Raw genomic sequence first — 18,796 nt, 5'->3', positions numbered from 1 at the left:
GAAGCCTCGTTCGCTGGCTCTGAGGCCCCTTTTGTGGGCACAGTGGATACGTACCCCTCAATCACAGAGAGCCCTATTTTCTTCCCTCATGGTACTTAAAGTCCAGCTGCCTCTCATGGTTGTGGCATCTTCGATTTCAGAATGACAGCTTAGAGCGGGGCCTCGGGGTGTCACATCTCACCAGGCCTCGCAGTGCCCATGTGTCACAGCACGAGGCCATGGCTCACCTCCCACCCACCCCTCCGTAGATCACGATTCTTTTTTTTTTTAATTGACGTTCGATTTGCCAACATAGAATATAACACCCAGTGCTCATCCCGTCAAGTGGATCACGATTCTTGATTCCTCTCTCTATCCCGGGGCTCAGACACCCGTCCTCTCTGTGTCCACGCTCTGGGGTGGATGGGAGGAAACCTGTTTTGGCATCTTCTTTTCTAGCTTTTGAATGAAACCTCTTCTGTAGAGGATAAAACAGCAGCCATGTAGGCATTTCTCCCTACGGGGCGCGTAAGAATTTTGTCTAGATAGTCACTCATCCAGTTGTACAGGCACCTGTCAGGAGATTGAAATTTTTTTTAAAAGATTTTATTTATTTATTCATGAGAGACACACAGAGAGAGGCAGAGACACAGGAAGAGGGAGAAGCAGGCTCCCTGCGGGGAGCCTGATACTGGGACTCGATCCCAGGACCCCGGGATCACGACCTGAGCTGAAGGCAGGCGCTTACCCGCTGAGCCACCCAGGGGTACTTTCAGGTGGTTCTATTGCCCTGGTAAGTTTGGGGCCGAGCCCCTATGGTTGTGCTCGTGCTCCTGCGAAAGCAGCAGTAGTAGAATATGCCAGATGCTGTTCTCAGTGCTGGGGGTCACACCACAGACCATCCACACCTGTGTGATCCCTGCTCCCAGGAACCCACGTTCTAGCAGATGACTGGGGCAGGCGAGCCAATGTGCAATATGTCAGATGATCCTTGTTTGCTCTCATGAAAAGAATTGCAATAGGACAGTGGGACAGAATGGGGCTGGGGAGTCAGGGATGGCCCCACAGAGGAGATAATGACTATGTGTGGGGGGTGGTAGTGAGGTGTTCTGGGCCAGGGGACAGTGAGTGCAAAGGCTCTGGGGCAGAAGTGACCCTGGCATGTTCAAGAACACAGAGCAAGCCAGTGTGGCTGGAGGGTGGGGGGTGGCAAGGCGGAGAGGGGTAGGTGATGAGGGGAGAGCGGTCAGCAGGATCAGACCCTGCCGAGCCCCCAAAGCTACAGGAAGGCGGTGGGATGTCATTCTGAGCGAAGTGGGAAGTGCGGTAGAGATGTTTTGTCTTAGTGAGACACTGCCTTCGTGAGGCAGCCAGGCAGCACTCGGCTGTGTCAGGATTGCTCTCCGTTAGCAGTGGTGGCAATTGGGGTGCTTACCTGCACGGGAAGGGGCTGGCGGTGAGGGCAGCGTGGGAACCTCAGCCTCGTTCATTGACTGCAGATACCGCGTATGGTCATTTCTTTTCTTTTCTTTTTTTTTTTTTAAGCTTTTATTTATTTATTCATGAGACACAGAGAGAGGCAGAGACACAGGCAGAGGGAGAAGCAGGCTCCTGGATACAGGACTCGATCCCAGGACCCTGGGGTCACGCCCTGAGCAGAATGCAGATGCTGAACCACTGAGCCCCCCCCAGACACCCCCCCCCCCACCGCCCTGGTCTGGTTATTTCTGAAGGAGGACATGGAAAAACAGGTCCTGGAGAATATTAGTGGAAACCCCAAATTAACCCAGCTAGAGCAAGCTTAGGCCGCCTCCCCTTCATGAGGTCCAAGGTCAGTTTTACTCTTGAGTCGTAGCTTCTGGAGAGGATTCAGCAGCCACCTGTGGACGGGGCCTGGTTCTTTGTTGATGCAGGTTGTTCAAGGGCTGGAAGCATAGCCCGGCCGGGTTAGCAGCTGGGGAGCAAGATCCGGGAACACACCAGTGCCCCTCACAATTGGGATTCCACTCTTCCAATGCCAGGTGCCTCTTAGAGGGTCAGCACTGGACTGAGGGCTTTTCCTTCACCGCCTCCCTGAAGACGGCGGCATCCAGAGCCGTGTTTATCCTCCAGCTTTTCCTAAAGACGTTTTTCATGCCAGGTTTTTGGGGTGAGGCCCGCAGAAGCAGTAAAGTCTAAACCAAATGGAAGAGCAGAAGCTGTATTCCGTAATGGCTGCAAATATGAAAAATGATCCCGGGGGCTGGTTTAATAGGCAGCGCGGACGCGATGATTTATGGACAGAGTGAAAAACAAGGTTCTGGGAGTCTCATGGATGCGTCACTGTGTAGAATGAAGGACACTGCAGAGCAGCATGGCCCAGTAGAACTTTCTAGCATAACAGAAAAGTGCTGTATCTACACCGTCCACCGTGGTAGCCTGAGGCACATGGCTGATGGACACTCGAAGTATGTCCAGGACAATTCCAGAGGAACTTAACTTAATTTCGCTTTATTTAATAATTTTTTAAAAATGTTTGGAATGACTTCAGGTTCACAGAGAAATCACGAAGCCAATACAGAGAATTCTTATATATCCTGTACTCAGTTCCCCCTATGGTTCATATCCTAGATACCTGGGGTGCGCTTGCCAAAAGTAAGAAACTAATGTTAACTAATTTTCTGCAGATGTCACCAGTTTATCTTTCTTTTCTTTTCTTTTTTAAGATTTTATTTATTCATTCATGAGAGACACAGAGAGAGAGGCAGAGACACAGGCAGAGGGAGAAGCAGGCTCCCTGCAGGGATCCCATGATCCCAGGACCTCGGGATCATGACCTGAGCAGAAGGCAGATGTTCAACTGCTAAGCCACCCAGGTGCCCCCAGTTTTTCCACTAATGTCCTCTTCCTGTCTGGGATCCAGTCCTTCATACCACACAGCATGTATATTTTATTTAAATGTGATTGGTTAGAACTTGAATAGCTCCCTATGACGAGTGGCTATCCTGTCAGCCAGGGCAGGTGTGGAGAGTGAATTCCTTTCTGAGCTTCAGCCCCTGGAATGTGCACTGAGCTTTTGTTGGTGTGTTTCTTTCTTTCTTTTTTTTTTTTTAAGATTTTATTTATTCATGAGAGACACAGAGACATAGGCAGAGGGAGAAGCAGGCTCCCCTCATGGAGCCCGATGTGGGACTCGATCCCTGAAATCCAAGATAACGCCCTGAGCCGAAAGCAGAGCTTAACCGCTGAGCCATCCGGGCGTCTCTGTTGGCGTGTTTCTTAAAGGAGGAAATCCATCTTGTACTGAGTCGCCCCGCTGCTGACAGGATGGGAGTGGTCAGGAAACCCTGGTTCAGATTCTGGCTTTGGCTGGCCTGGGGGCTTGAGCCGATGGAGGGATCATCCTTGGGTGCAGGTCCTGCTTCCAACAGCCCCTGGGAAGCCAGGTCTCGGAGGACTGAGTGAGGTCCCTTGAAGATCAGGGAGGGTCTGCCTTTGAGCACGTGGAGCCAGCCAGGAGGAGTGCATGTCAACAGCCGCTTCCCCTGTGCAGAGGGCTCCGGGAAGGGGGCTCCCCTTCACCCACACCCTCTCTAGATTGGGAATCCCTCACCACCATCCGCCCCCTACACAGTTACAAGCAGGACCCTCCATCTACTGCAGAACTAGCAGGTCACCAGGCCCAGAGCAGCTTCCATGGTCCTCAGCTAGGTCTCACCATTGACACCAGGACGTCAGCCATGACACCGCCTTCTGGAAGGGGCCTTGAGTATTCCTTTCCTGGTTCTTGTCAGCTCAGGCCCCAGAGGACCTCACCAAAACCTGTGTAACCTTTGACCCCGGGAGGATAGGTCACAGGCTTTCAACCATTTACAGCCACCTGGGCAGATGTGTTGTGGGTTCTGTTTTGGGGGATACAGTTTCTATTTTAGATAGTCAGGGAAGCCCGTGAAGACCAGGTGGCCAGACAGATGTTTCCAGACCAGAGGATTATAATGTGAAACTGCCCCCCCCCCGCCACCCCACTAAACAGAACTGGGGAGATGCAACCTTCCCCCACCACATGGTGAGTGGCAACAGCGTGAGGCAGGGATTGTGCCCAGACTGCCTTCAGGGGGTGCTGAGCACAATACTCACCCTGGTGTTTGCTTTGGTTTGCCTGACTTCAAAACCCACCTTCTTACAGCCACCACGGTTCCCAAAGCAGGTTCCACAGTACTCTTGCTTTGCTGCCCTAAATGGCTTGTGTGTCCACTAAGTGTGGGAGTACCACACTGCTGTTGCCTTGTTTGAGGTTCACAGAGCACGTCAGCAGCCAGGAATACTCAGTTTATCATGCTTCGCTGATGTTGGGTTTTCTGCAAATGGAAAGTTTGTGGCAAGTCTGTCAGCACCATTTTTTTCCCAACAGCATTTGTGTCACATTTTGGTAATACTCTTGATATTTCAAACTTTTTCGTTATGTCTATTATGGCGACAAGCTTTGTGATCCGTGATCTTTGATGTTACTGTTGCAATTGTGTTGGAGCAACCACAAGCCTGTAGGAGTGAACTTCACCGATAAATCTGTGTGTTCTGATGGCTCCACCGACCAGCCATCCCCCCATCTCTCCCTTTCCTAGGCCTCCCTCTTCCCTGAGCCCCAACAATAGTGAAATTAGGCCATTTAATAACCCTCCAGTGGCCTGTAAGTTCAAGGGAAAGGAAGAGTTGCATATCTCTTACTGTAAATGACAAGCTAGAAGTGATCACATCACGCTCATGTGAGGAAAGCATGTTGAAAGCCAAGATCGGCCGAAAGCTTGGCCTCTTGTGCCAAAGCAAAGTTAGCCAAGTTGGGAATGCAGAGGAAAAGTTCTCGAAGGAAATTAGACTGCTACTCCAGTGACCACACAAATGATAAGAAAGAGAAGCAGCCTTCTTGCAGATGTGCAGTGTCAGTGGTCTGGATAGAAGACCAAACGAGCCCCAACATTCCCTTAGGACGAAAGCCTAATCCAGAGCAAGACCCTAATGTTCATCCATTCTGTGAAGGCCGGGAGAGGTGGTGACCTCAAAGTGCAAGGGCAAGGAGCAAGTGCTCCAGAAGAGGGAGCTAAGGTAAAGAATGAAGGTGGCTACGCTCAGCAGCAGATCCTCAGTGTAGATGAAACAGCCTTCTGTTGGAAGAAGATGCCATCTAGAACTTCCACAGCTGGAGAGGAGAAGTCAACGCTAGGCGCTTGTGAAGCAGGTGACCTCAAGTTGAAGCCAGTGGTCGTTTGCCATTCTGAGACTCCTGGGGCCCTTCAGGATGAGGCTGAATCTACTCTGTGCGCTGTCCACAAAGCCTGCGTGACGGCACCCCTGTGTACAACCTAGGTTACTGAATATTTTAAGCCCGCTGTTGAGACCCATGGCTCAGAAAAAAAGGATTCTCTGCAAAATATGACTTCTCATTGACAGTGGACTGGGTCTTCCAAGAGCTCTGATGGAGGTGGGCAATGAGGTGGTGTTGCTTCCATGCCTTCTAACGCCACGGTCATTCTGCAGCCCACGGGTCAAGGAGTCACTTCAACTTCCAGACGTATTATTTGAGAAATCTATTTCGTGAGGCTCTAGCTGCCAAAGATAATGATTCCTCTGATGACTCTGGGCAAAGTGAATTGAAAACCTCTGGAAAGGATTCTCCCTTCTATATGCCATTAAGAGGATCCATGAGAAGAGGTCAAAATATCAACATGACCAGGAGTTTGGAGGAAGTCAGTTCCAACCCTCACAGATGACTCTGAGGGGCTCAAGAGTCCAGTGGGGAAGTCGTTGCAGATGTGATGGAAACAGCAGGAGACCTAGAATCAGAAGTGGAGCCAGGAGATGGGATTGAATCACTACCATCTCATGATATACCTTTCAGTGGATGAGGGGTGGCTTCTTATAGATGAGCAAAAAACTGTGGTTTCTTGAGATGGACTCTGCTCCTGGTGAAGATGGTTGAAATGACAACAAAGGATTGAGAATATTCCATGGACTTAGTTGATAAAGCAGCAGCAGGGTTTGAGAGGATGGACTCTCGTTTTGCAAGAAGTTCTCCTGTGGGTCAAATGCTATCAAACAGCATCATGTGCTGCAGAGAAATCGTTCATGAAAGGAAGTCTATCAATGCCCCAAACTTCATTGTCTGATTTTAAGAAATTGCCACTGTCGCCCCCGCCTTCAGCAGCCACCACCCTGAGCACTCAGCAGCCATCAACACTGAGGCAAGACCCTCCACCAGCAAAGATGAGGAGGACTCGCTGAAAGCTCAGATGATGGTTAATGGTTGGTTGGTTTTTAACAGTAAAGCATTTTTAAATTAAGCACGTACATTGCTTTTTTTTTAGACATAATGTTATTGCACATTTTATAGAGTGTGATGTAAACATAACTTTTACATGCACCAAGAAGTCAAAACATTCATTCGACTCTCCTTATTGTGACGTTCGCTTATTTGTTGTGCTCTGGCGCCCAACCTGCAGTATCTCTGAGGTGCGCCTGTATCTAAAAAGGCCTCCTCCTGTAATAAAGCAGTTTAATTCTGAATAATAATGGGGGCACTTGTCCCAAAGTCTTTGGAGCATAAGACTCTACCCTCTGCCTTTACTGCTTCGGACTTAGAACAAACATCCTGCTGAACTGGTGCTGGGTGTCACATGCCCGGGGAAACTCTGCATTCCGCCGCGATGAATGTGGGAATAGGGTGGTGGTGGTGGGAGGGGTGTTGCAGGAACGAGGCCTTGGGGCTCCTGGGTTTCTTCAGCTTGAGGAAAGAAGTTACATGTTTATTCCAGAAATAATGGGAGATTGGGCCAGACCTGAAGGAGGCAGAAAGGGGGGCTGTCTCCAGGGATGATTTTCTTGTTTGAAAGAGTAAGTCTCCTCTTTGGGGTCCTTTAGGGAACAGAAATGTGGACAGTGGGGCGTGGAAGACAGAGCTTTCTCTTTTGGGGACTGCAGCAGGAAGGGAAACAGAGCTCCTGGGAGCATGAATTCTGGGCAACAGATGTTGCTGGCTCTTCTCTGTTGCTTGGCTTCTCTCGACAACTCTTGCTTTGCTCCTTCTTTTCCATTTTTATCCACTTCCTCTCCCCCAGCCCCCCAAAGACCTCCTCCTTTTTCCTTTCTCCTCAAATGCCCGTCCCCTCCTCTCATTTACGCAGCTCTCAAGCCCTCTCTCTTTCCAACTACCCACAAACAGGAATGAAATGTGTGCATCTGTGTGTTTATATTTGTGTTGGAAATTATGAAAGTTACTACCTAAGAGCTTTCCGTTCCCTTTTTCTTATCTTAAAAACAGCTGAATTTGGCATTTTACTTTTTTTTTTTTTTTGGTATCCCCAGACTGAATTATGTTCCTTATGGTTATGAGCAATCCTTGACCAGTTTTATTTTAACCTCACTTCCCCCCATCCCCTGGGGGCTGGAGGCATCAAAAGCACCCACTTCTGGCCTCACTTGTGTTGCATCTAACCCCTGGTAAGCTGAGAGCCTAGAGGACTGGAAATAATCAGAGCCCCCTGTGGGTGAGCCGTAAGTGTTCAGATCTCCACTGATCACTCTTCTGAGCGTGCCTGGGACTGGTAGCATGAAACGCAGCAAGACCAGGGCAGTGGAGAGCTGCTGGGTGGGGAGAAGTGGTTGGATGGGAAGTTATTTTTCTCTCCCAGTAATTGTTTTGACACCGAAAGTAATTAGCCAGCAGCTGACAGCTCAGAACTGAAGTGAGAACAAGAGGGTGGATTAGGGGCAAAATGCCCCTGCGTTCGGCAGTTCCTGGCCGCCGTTCGTGTGGCGAGAGGGGTGCGTGGGGGATGCAGGAAGCAGAAGACAGACAACCATGTACTGAGGGTGTACTTTGGGGTGCTGTGAGGGGAGCAGGTAGGGGTCGGGAGGAGCTGGGGACAGCCTTGATGTGCAGGGACCCAGTACCATCAAGGGTGTAGTGACTGGTTCCAAGTGAAGACCTGCTCAGGTAAGAATTGACCAATTTCGTGTTTGTGGTCACAGAGGTTCAGTTCTTCTGTTGCCTTCAGTGGATTTTTGGATCAGGGCAACACTGGCTTTGTCTAACCAGCTGGGAAATTTGCCACGTTTCCAAACTCTCGGTGCAGTTTGTATCTAGGTACTTCTTTGTTAGGTGTTAGAACGAATTTGCCCATAAAACCATCTGGGTCCGGGGCCTTTTGGAGGGAGGTCAGTCCTCAAAGGTTTTATTCATCTCGGTGTTTCTCTCGTGTCCTTTGGAACCATTTTTTTGATCATTTGATTCTAGTGGAGGGTTACGTATTTTATTAGCCTGTAGTTTTAAATCATATGCCCTTGCATTAAAAAAAAAAAAAACCTCTTAACGAGATCTGCTTATGTTTTCTTTCTAATTCCGTGGTCTGAGCATTCGTGCGTGAGCTCAGCCTCAAATTAGATGGGCTGACCTGCTTTTTTATTGTGATTCCTCCCCGCTACAGCCACCCCCACGCAGAGAGAAATTGCCTGAGCTGCGAATGTCATCCTGTTTCCTAACCCATTCATTTCTGGTGCCATATTTATACCCCCTTCTCATGTTTTCCTTCGGTTTACCTTATTGGCTTTTAAAAGTTTCTCTAAATTCTTAATTTGAAGGTTTAGTCCTTGTATTTGTATTCCCTTGGTTTCAGTAATTGAGTAATGAAGGCTGTGGGTTTTTCCTCCAAATATAATTCAAGCCTTATCCCATCCGTTTTGATATGTTCCTCATGATTCTCATGATTATTTTCTAAATGTTGTATAATTACAGTTTTGATTTTGACCTGAGAATAGGAGAGCATTTTCTGAAATTTCCAAATGTTTGGGAGTCGGAGGGATGGGGACCTTGTGTATTTGTTCTTTCATTATTAATATCTGCTTTTATTGCTTTCTGGTCGAAGAATGTGGCCTGTGTTAGTTATGCCTTTTGCGACTTACCAACACTTTCTTTGTGGTTTCAATATGCCCAGGCTTTTTTTTTTTTTTTTCTTTAAATGTTCCGTGGCTTGTTGGCCAAAGATGTTATCTTTGTTCGTAGCACATGATGTTAAATATCTAGTTCATTCAGCTTTTAAGTGAAATTACTGAGATATTCATATCCTCACTTTTGTCTGCTTACTCAGTCATCTACTAAAAGCTGGCTGCTAAGGTTTTCTCCCAATTCTCCAGACGTAGGTTTTATCCATTTCCGTGCTACACTGTTTGATAAATGACACTTCTTGAATGTTACACCTTCATTGGGTCTTGTATTTATCATCGTCTAGTGCCCTTGCTGGCAGAGCTTATACCAATGTGAGTAGCTTCTCCTCAATCCTCTCAACGTCCTCTGATGCTCTTGGAATCCCGACCCTGGCTCCCCTCGAGCTGGAGAACTTGTGGACGGTAGTCGCAGTGTTGAATCAGCTGCCAAGGGGCCTGAGTGCAGACCCGGCTTGTGACTCGCCATGCGGGCTAATCTCTTGTGTCTTGTCGCTTCCCCAAGCCGCTGCACTGGGAGGCCAGCTCCGTGCCCAGCTTTCTAGTGCCTTCCTGCATCTCTGCCCACCCTTCCTCCAGAGTATCAAGCCAGCCTTGCATGTCAGGGAGAAACCCAGCTGCCCACTGGGGTCTGCAGGGTGGTCTGTGTTTCTGCTCGCAGGGGGGCCCTCGACTTTTCACTGCAAATGTTGGAGATTGGGGGACATCCCCCAGCATGAGGACGGTCCTGCATGGGGTGGTCTTCATCAGCCCATTGCTTGCCTTTGGCAGATCAGTAGACGTTAGTGACTTTTCGGCCAACCTCTCCCCCTGTTTCTGGCCACCCCGCGGGGCCCTCTCAACAAGAACCATGCACTGGACTCAGTTTATGTACCTCCCCTGGTTGGACCTGCACAGTGCATATGTTGTGGCAATGCCGCCAAGCCTGGGGTATGTAGGAGGCATGCTTCCCTGATGTCTGGGGATCATGCAGGCTTGGGGTTTGAGGCGACTGGATTCAGGAGCAGAAAGCAGTGACCTTCCTTCCCTCCACTGGCCCCTTTCCCCTTCTCAAGAATTACTTAATGAGTCTAAACATCCTTGAGCAAGTACTGCCCCATTTGATTTTCATGCTAACAGAGCCCACGTAGAATTATCCCCATTTCTCAGATCGGGAAGCTGAGGCTCACCAAGGAGAACTGCTCTCTAAGCTCATGTAGCCATGCCTGCAAGAGAGCAGTGTCCCCTCTGGGAACTGAGATGGCACAGGTCCCGATGTGTACTTACTTGTGACATCAGGAGCACACAGGGGTGTCGATGGGACCTGTGAATCCATCCTCATTGATAGAAATATGCCAAGGAAACTGGCAAATGCTACACACCAGGGCTCCCTGCTTAGAGAGTGAGGTTGATCCGCACCCCTTGGGAGCATGAGTGAGTGTCACAGGGCTAGAATATTACAGCCTTGAATTTTTTCTTTCTTTTTTTTTTAACTTTAGGAAAACCAAGACTCAAAAGAGATGGTCTGCAATGCCCTTCCCCACCCCAGCTATTAATTGGCAAAGCCAAATTTCAGAGAAACCAGTAAACCCAGTGCTCTTTTCTTATATGCTGTGAGGATGAGGGTGGAGGCGGTTCCTCTGGGGAGCTGCAGGCAGGTAGAGGCGGTCCTGCCTGACTCTGGAGAGAGCCTGGACCCTGGATCAGTACCAGTGGCCACAGCTGATGTGGCATCTTCAATGATGGCTGTTGGACTGTAGTGACCCCCACCCCTTCTCTTAAGCACGTCCCTCTCTGGTTCAGAAAGAAACGTGGTCCCCCTGAGAGATCCGCAGTTGGGAGCTGGGGATCAGAGAGATGCTTGGAGCCCATTTCCAGCTCCACAAGCACTGGTCAGATCCCAAGGGATGGTCCTGGCTGTGCAAGACCTCTCAGAGGCTGGCAGGCAGTGACATGGCACAAGGGGCTGCGGTTACAGGCAGTTGGCGTCGCCCGTGTGTGGCCGGCGTGGCATCTGAGCATTGTTTCTCTCCCACAGTGAATGGATACCACGTGGCAGGGACCCCAGCGCACCCTCCCGAGACTGCCCACATGAGTGTCCGAAAATCCACTGGTGATTCCCAGGTAAGGGGTCGTGTTACGGGAGGTAGGGGTAACCAGTCTAGCAGGCCCAGGGAGGTGTCATCAAGAGGGCACAGAGCGGGGGTCTGGGTGACCACAGCCCGGTTCTGCCCCCGGTACAGAGTGGCTGGTATATCTGGGTCGTTCCCATGTACCATGATTGGGGGAGAGTGGGCAGTTGTGGTTTGTTGGTTTTCTCTAGAAAACTGGAGGGTCGTTGCAGTGGGGCAATGGCGGTGGACTGTCCCTATCGTTAGGGCGGCAGGTTCCATCCTGCCACTTGGATTCCCAATATGTAGAATCTAGGTGTCTGGCACTTTAAGAATATGGATGGGGCCGGATCACATCACCTTCCTTCTTCTATGCTCTCTCTTTCCCCGCCCCTAGACTTCACCCAGAAGGGGATTTTGTAAAATGCTATCTTACTTTAATAATCTAGCACAGAGCCCACAATGACAAGATGAGAGGAAATGGGAGAATGGTGTAAGAGTTCCATCCTGCTTTCCCATTCATCCTACCCGTTGACATCTGTACAGATATGGGTACCTTTCCCGAGCAACAGGTGAGACCACTGAGTCTCAGGCCATTGCAGCAACCCGTGCAGGTTGACACGAATATGTGATTGGAATGGACCTTGATGCCACACCTCATGGCCTTTCAAGTTGTGTTATGCTGTGTCTAAGGAAGTGAGGGTTGGCTTATTTATTCTATCCATAAAGTCTATCCAGAAGATGTTCTTTTTTCTTTTAAGATTTTATTTATTCATGAGAGAACAGAGAGAGAGGCAGAGACATAAGCAGAGGGATAAGCAGGCTTCCTGTGGAGAGCCCAGTGAAGAATTGATCCCAGGACCCTGGGATCATGCCCTGGGCCAAAGGCAGACACTCAACCGCTGAGCCCCCCCAGGTGTGCCCATCCAGAAGATGTTCTTAATGAAGACTCCAGACTCCACCATCCCTTTCCAGGCCTCAGGGTGGTGATGGTGATGGTGAAGGTGATACTGTGGCTGGTATTCAGGATGACAGTAGCTGCTTGTCACCCATGCTGGCGGGTCCTGTGTGCCAGCCGTTCAAAGAAAGGCCTCGTGATCCATTCCTTTAGCCTGCTAAAAATGTGACACTTAGCTTTAATGCAGGCAAGAGTCTTACTTTTTGGAAACTTTATTATGTTGTCTTGGGAAGCTGAGCATCAGGCTTACGGTCGGTTCAGCAGGTGCTGGGGAAGAGAATTTAGACGTCTGTGTGGGTCAAGACTTCTTACATTCTGATGGACTCACTCATCACCCAGGCCTCTTGTTAAAAATGTAGGTTCTGATTCAGGAGTTTTAGGGAGGACTCTGAGGTTCTGTTTCCAACCAGGCCCCCAGGGGATGCTGATCATGCTGGTCCGAGGACCATTGTCTTGAGCAGGGGGCGGTCTGGGCCTGGTAGATAATGCACAGTGGGGTGTGTGTGTGTGTGTGTGTGTCCCCATCCGTGTCCCCTTCACTCTCCTGCTCGTGGCACACATCACACACACCCCTGGCACTGTGTGTTCTCTGCCAAGCCCCCAACAGCCATTCCAGCACAACCTCCATCAATCTATTTGGAATGAAGCAGGTTTACCTCCTGGCTACAGATGGTTTTCTGAAGACATCAGTCTAAGTTCTGGTGTGTTGTAACATAACTGAAAGAGCCGGTGCTACCCTGGATATCGTCTAGAAGATTGAAAACATCCTCCCCACTGCCCCATCATTTATCCTTCTTTCCCTAATAGAGCATGACTCCCTCCGCCCCCCAAATACTGCTAAGTTGTTACTGAACCGTTTTGTTTTTTAATGTATATTGAAAGAACCTTCTCGGAAGCTGCTTTGACCCAGGGATATCCCCTCTAGCATCTGTTCTTGGAATACATTCAGAGATTCTGATCAGTGTGGGAAGCGTTCCCTCAAGCGTTATTTCTGGCTCTGCAGCATGGGACCGAGCCTTAACTGTCCAGCCACAGGGGATAGGCACAGTGGATGTTGGCACTGAATCACCACCCAGCCTGTTCTGTTATACAGACTCGAGAAATACCATTTCTGAAGAAAACTTAATGATTTAGGTAGAGGCTGAGCAGCACACACCCTCCATGCCCAGCCGGTCTTACCTGGTAGGAAGAAATCCACATGTTCATGAAGACAAACGACTGGAAGAAAAATTAATCAGAACAGTTGATGGTAGTTCTCTCTGCATCTAAGACTGATTCTTAGTCGGGAACATTTGTTTGGAAATGTTTTGGTTGTCACAGCTGGGGAGGGGGGTACCACTGGCTGGTCTCTAGTGTGTAGGGCTCTACTATGACTAGTTGGCCTACAATGCACTGGACAGCCCCCCCACACACACACACACCCAACAAAGAATTATCCAGTCTGGAAATACAGTGGTGTTGGGGTTGAGAAACCTTCGTCTAAAGTACTTTTTATTTTCCTTGTACTTTGTAGTATCTTTTACATTTCCCAAAATGAACGCATTTGACTAACAGAAGGCAGGTACAATGAGCGTTATGGGAAGCAGGGTACTTGGGGATGCCGGGGCAGGGTACTTGGGGATGCCGCGTTAAGCGGCAGGTGGAATTGAGTGTACTCGCTTGGGATGAGAACGTGGAGGGTTGACGTGTCATCGAAGTAACCAAAATAATGCAGCACGTGCACAGAGAGTCAATAAGCAGTTGTTCACCAGTCCCAGAACCAGAAGGTAGCGTGTTATTTTATTTTTTTTAGGCCGTGGAGGGATTCGTGAAGCTGTGGAGCTGGCTCTTCGCAGTGGTGCTTGGGGCCAGTCCTAGGAAAAGGATGAGAAATTTGGGTGTTTACAGAGAGTGCTGCCAACAAATGATCCCCCAAGTATAGACCGCGCTCTTCAGCATGCATAGTATTTGCTCACACCGTCCCAAGCTGCTGGTTATAAGATAACAATCACAACACAGTGATACCTGAAGAATAACGGAAGACTGAGTGCATGAGCAAATGAACACAGGGGTGTTCGAGATACAGGGTTGGGGGTGGGTCAGCAGGTTGCCCAGGGTTTGCTCAAAGGCCTGTGAGCTGTCCCCCACCCCCACAACTCCACCCCCCACCCCCACCCCGGCCCCCTGTCCTGGGCAGGACTGATGGCTCTTCCAGGGACCCTACCTGCACTTCCCAGCTCTGGGAGACCAGATGGCTGGGCACAGGTGGTGGTGATGTAGTGCCACCCAGTGGATGTTTCTGGCCTGCAGCCCTGGGGTGGGCTGCCAGAATACTGGATAAAAGGGGCCCACCTAGGGGCACCTGGGTGGTTCAGCGGTTGAGCATTTGCCTTCTGCTCAAGGCATGATCCCAAGGTTCTGGAATCGAGTCCCACATCAGGCTCCCCACAGGGAGCCTGCTTCTCCCTCTGCCTGTGTCTCTGCCTATATCTCTGTGAAAATATATCTCTCATGAAAAAATAAATAAAATCTTAAAAAAAAGAATAAAACAAATAAAAGGGGCCCACCTGACCAGGGGGCGCTGGTATGTCAGAGGCTGAGTTTTGCTGGCCTTCATGTTCTGGCCTGTCCCACGTGGCAGGGCCTGGGGTGGGAACAGGGAAGGGACCTGGACACCAGAGTCCAGCCCCTTTTGTGACCAACCTTACAGTGGGTCTGGCTTCCTAGAAATGTCCCCCAGGAGCACGGGGGTAAAACCAATGGGTCGGAAACTCAGGGTCCCATCGGAGACAAGAGCTGGGAGTAGAGGTGAGATGCCGAGACTCATCCACCTAACAGGGCTCCCCTCTCAGTCCAGCGACACATGTTCCATCGAGCATCTTCTTCTTAGCCAGGCACTGGGTCACAGGCAGATAGAGCCCCTGCTCTAGTGGAGGCTGGTGGCTGGTGCCAGAGAAGACACGAGATAAGTGAAAATTTCCTGTCCACAGCAGTAAGCGCTAGAGGAGGCATGTGCTCTGGGCACCTGACCAGGTGGCCTTTGGGGGGTGGTGGTGGAGGTGCCAGTGCCGGGGCTCTAGAAGAAGAGATAGTGAACTAAGACTGGACAGATGAGTGAGGGCTTAGCGTGGTGCAGGGGGGTGGTGGGGAACAGCCTTCCAGTGGAGGGAAGAGCACGTGTGGACGCCCAGAGGAGGGGGAAGCAGAGCCGTGTTTTCAGAGAACCTGCGGGGGCCAAGTGGGACTGGGATTTACTGAACCCACAGGTGCAGGGAGGGCGGGGGGTGAGGGGCTGGAGGGGTCTGCACAGGCCTTTTGTGAGGTGCTTGGGTCTCTTCCACCAGAACAGGGGGGTCATTGAGAGGTTTCATTCTGCATCCCGCCTTCCGAGGATTCACGGGGCCTGAAGACGGGGTCAGGAAGGGTTGCCCAGCCAGGGCCCGTGGGTTAGTGCAGTCCACCCGGCACCGTTTTGTGTGTTATCACCCCCATGGGTCCTCACCTTGCAGTGACAGCAGAGTGGCCCAGGCGAGAGTAGGAGACCAGGCTGGGCAGGGACTTTTAAAAAAGGATGGTGCGGGGCGCCTGGGGGTGCTCAGTCGGTTGAGTATCTTCTTTTGGCTCGGGTCATGATCCCAGGGTCCTGGGTTCGAGACCCACATCAGGCTCCCTGCTCCAATGGGCAACCTGCTTGACCCACCCCCAACTCTGTATCTCAAACACCCCTGTGTTCATTTGCTCATTCACACATTCTTCAGTTATCCTTTTCTCTCTGCCCCTCCACCCACATGTGTTTGCTCTCTCTTTCTCTTTAATAAATAAATAAATAGTTTTTAAAAAGGTGTTTTTCATTTATTCATGAGAGATGCAGAGAGAGAGGCAGAGACACAGGCAGAGGGAGAAGCAGGCTCCCTCTGGGGAGCCCGATGCCAAACTTGACCCCAGGACCCCTGGATCACACCCTGGGCCAAAGGCAGACGCTCAACCACTAGGCCACCCAGGCGTCCCAATAAAATATTTTTTAAAAATTAAAAAAGAAACAAGGAGAAAACTTTCCAGAATCATAAACAAAGGACATTAAAAAAATTTTTTTTTATTCTGCACCTTGGCAAACATTTAGAAACACAGAAGGCTTGCTGTAGTAAAGTACTATGGACTCGTCCTCTAACTGCAATGATTATGCAGCCAATCTTCATTTATAGCTCCATTGCCTACCTCTCCTGTCCCCCCATCCCAGGATTATTTGAAAGCAAAGTTCCGACACACTGTTTTTACTGGAAATGCTCCGGAGTGTGTATCTCCATGGAGAGGGGACATGACCACAGTAGGATTAGCCCGTGTGAGAAGATGTTAATTTTTTATGATCATTTAATATACGTAATTCCTCGTCAAACTCCCCCTTTGTCTCCCCAGCCCAGGGTACGTTCCAGTTTCCCACGTGGATGTATTATTGGCTAGATCTCTTTAAAGTTTCCCTCTCTCTGGGCTTTATTGAGATGCAGTTCACACAGCCTACAATCCATCCACTTAAAATGCACAGTGCAACGGTCACTGTTATGCCACCACCATCGTAATCGTTTTTAGAGCATTTTCATTGCCCCGGGAAGAATCCCCGGAAGCCTTTGGTACCCACTGACCTATTTTTTTTCTTTTTGTCTCCATCGATTTGCCTCTTCTGGACGGTTCATATAAGTGGAATCGCAGCGCGTGTGGTCTTTTCTGTCTGGCTCTTTGCCCTTAGGACATGTTCCGACGTCAGTGGATGTTGCAGATGTAGTAGCACCATGTTCCTTTTTTATGGCCACATAGTATTCCATTGAAGGGATAGACCATTTCATCTCATTTATGGCTTTTACTTCTTTTAATCTAGACCGTATTCACCACATGTTTTTATGTTCTTTTGTCTTGCCCCACAGAGGCTCTTTTTGAGACAAGTCCAGGCCAGGTGTAGAATGACCCGCATGCTTAATCCAGTTGTTTTTTTATGCTTAGACTCGGGCTAACAGTTCTGGCAAGGACTTCTACCACCTGGGGCCTCCTGGGATAGCACCCTACCAGCGATACAAACCGGGGGTTTGAGCTCCAGGTTAATGCGAAGACCCCTTTGCAAGGGTGCATTTTTTTCCCTTTCTAATTAGCCAGTAATCTGGAGGGTGATAGGGTGAGACCATGGGCATATCCTATTCCTTCACAGGCTTTTCACCTCAATGCTTTGAGCATCCTTGGTGACTGTGGCCGGATCCATTTTGACTTTGGGCTTTGCAAATGGTGATGTTGTGATTCTCTATCCATTTTTATGGGCCTTCTTCCAGAAAGGAATGCTGCCCCCCTCTCCCTCCCTGCCCTTTGAAGTTACTCATTTGTAGTCATTATTCATAATCATGCTCCCATTGTCCCAATCCCAAATTTGGCTTGTTGGAACTTCTATCTGCAGGCGCTTGGGTCCGTTGGTGAGATTGCATTGTTCTTTGCATGGTTTCTAACCTCCTAGAATAATAAGATGTTCCAGATGGACCTGGCTTCTGAAATGAGCCATTTCTCCCAGGATCCTGGTTCCTTTGAGTCTGAAATAATATTTAGAAACCAACATCTAGCTAGTAGGTATTCTCCCCGTGATGGAGGTGTTGTTCCCTCTAAGCCCTTCTGTGGAATGCTGCAGGGATGTGTGTGTGTGTGTGTGTGTGTGTGTGAGGTGTGTGTGTGTGTGTGTGTGTGTGTAGTGGTCAGCCCAGGCTAAGGCTGTACTACCTGGAGAGCAGAGAGTGGGAAGGTGCCAACACCCACACATAGGATGCCCCCCATCCATGCCATTACTTGCACTCCTGTCCTGACCCAAGTTACGGGGATGAGGGCAACCTCTGTATCCAGCTTCATTCCATAGAACCTTGGACACAATGGCCCCCAAATCAGTGTTTGTGGATGATGGAGATCTTTCTCCATCCCTGCAAAGATACCCAAAAAGCAGGAGGTCGTCCCCAGCCTCCATGTGAGAAGCCAGAAGAATAGAGAGAAAAGAGAAAAGAGCCTGCGGCTCTGACTTCCTCACTTTACCACACCAGAGGCTTCCCTTCTGCACCCCCCTCCCTGGCGTGCGTTTGCTTGGCCAGTGCCCATACAGAGGAACCCGCAGGAGAGCCCTACACCTGCCACAGGGTAGCGGCACTGGAGCTCCTGCCTGTGGCCTCTGTCTTCCTGTCAGGTGGCCCAATTTTGGTGAATGCCCTGGGGTGTGAATGATAGCACAGGAGGGTCCAGGGTTAGCAAGGTGGATGCGTTGATGCTTTGAAAATGTCCATCGAAGCTGTGGTTGGCCACAAGCTTGAGGCAGCCCCAGAGCCTTCCTGGGCTACTAGAGTGGCTGCCAGAAGTAGGGAAGCCTTGATGAATGACAGATCATAGATCAGTGAGTCCCCAAGGGAGGCCCCCAAACTCTGCTTCAGAGACACTGCCCCCTCACCCCCAAGAGCTGCTGGGTCAGGTGGGACCCAATTTGGGGCCACTTCTTGTTCATTCTGATGCACTCCAAAGTTTGAAGACCACTGATAGCAAACAGTGAACGTGAGAGAAGTCGCATGACTTGGCACAGTGACAAAGTTACTGAGTTTCTTTATAAAAAAAAATTATTTATTTATTCATGAGAGACAGAGAGAGAGGCAGAGACACAGGCAGAGGGAGAAGCAGGCTCCCTGTGGGGAGCTCGATGCAGGACTTGATCCCAGGACCTCGAGATGATCCTTAAGCTGAAGGTAGACACTCAACCCCTGAGCCACCCAGGTGCCCCTAGTGAATTTATGTTTCTTGTCTAGGACGTAGATGATGT

At 49.8% G+C, this 18,796-nt stretch overlaps 1 protein-coding gene across 10 annotated transcripts in view; it reads left to right on the top strand.

The window, feature by feature from the left end:
• GAS7 (growth arrest specific 7) overlaps positions 1-18,796 on the top strand; it is a 210,732-nt gene that overhangs the window by 153,312 nt on the left and 38,624 nt on the right. For 8 of the 10 annotated variants that reach the window (XM_049110220.1, XM_025428377.3, XM_025428379.3 and 5 more), the window contains one exon: positions 10,967-11,052. The exons of the other annotated variants lie outside the window; for them this stretch is intronic. In XM_049110220.1, the coding sequence (XP_048966177.1) occupies positions 10,967-11,052 (86 nt within the window). The remainder of the gene's footprint in view (positions 1-10,966; positions 11,053-18,796) is intronic. 10 annotated transcript variants of the gene reach the window in all.

The sequence above is a fragment of the Canis lupus genome, chromosome 5 (assembly GCF_003254725.2).
Source record: "Canis lupus dingo isolate Sandy chromosome 5, ASM325472v2, whole genome shotgun sequence".
In the NCBI taxonomy this organism is placed as follows: Eukaryota; Metazoa; Chordata; class Mammalia; order Carnivora; family Canidae; genus Canis; species Canis lupus.
This window is presented reverse-complemented; position numbering and strand designations above follow the sequence as displayed.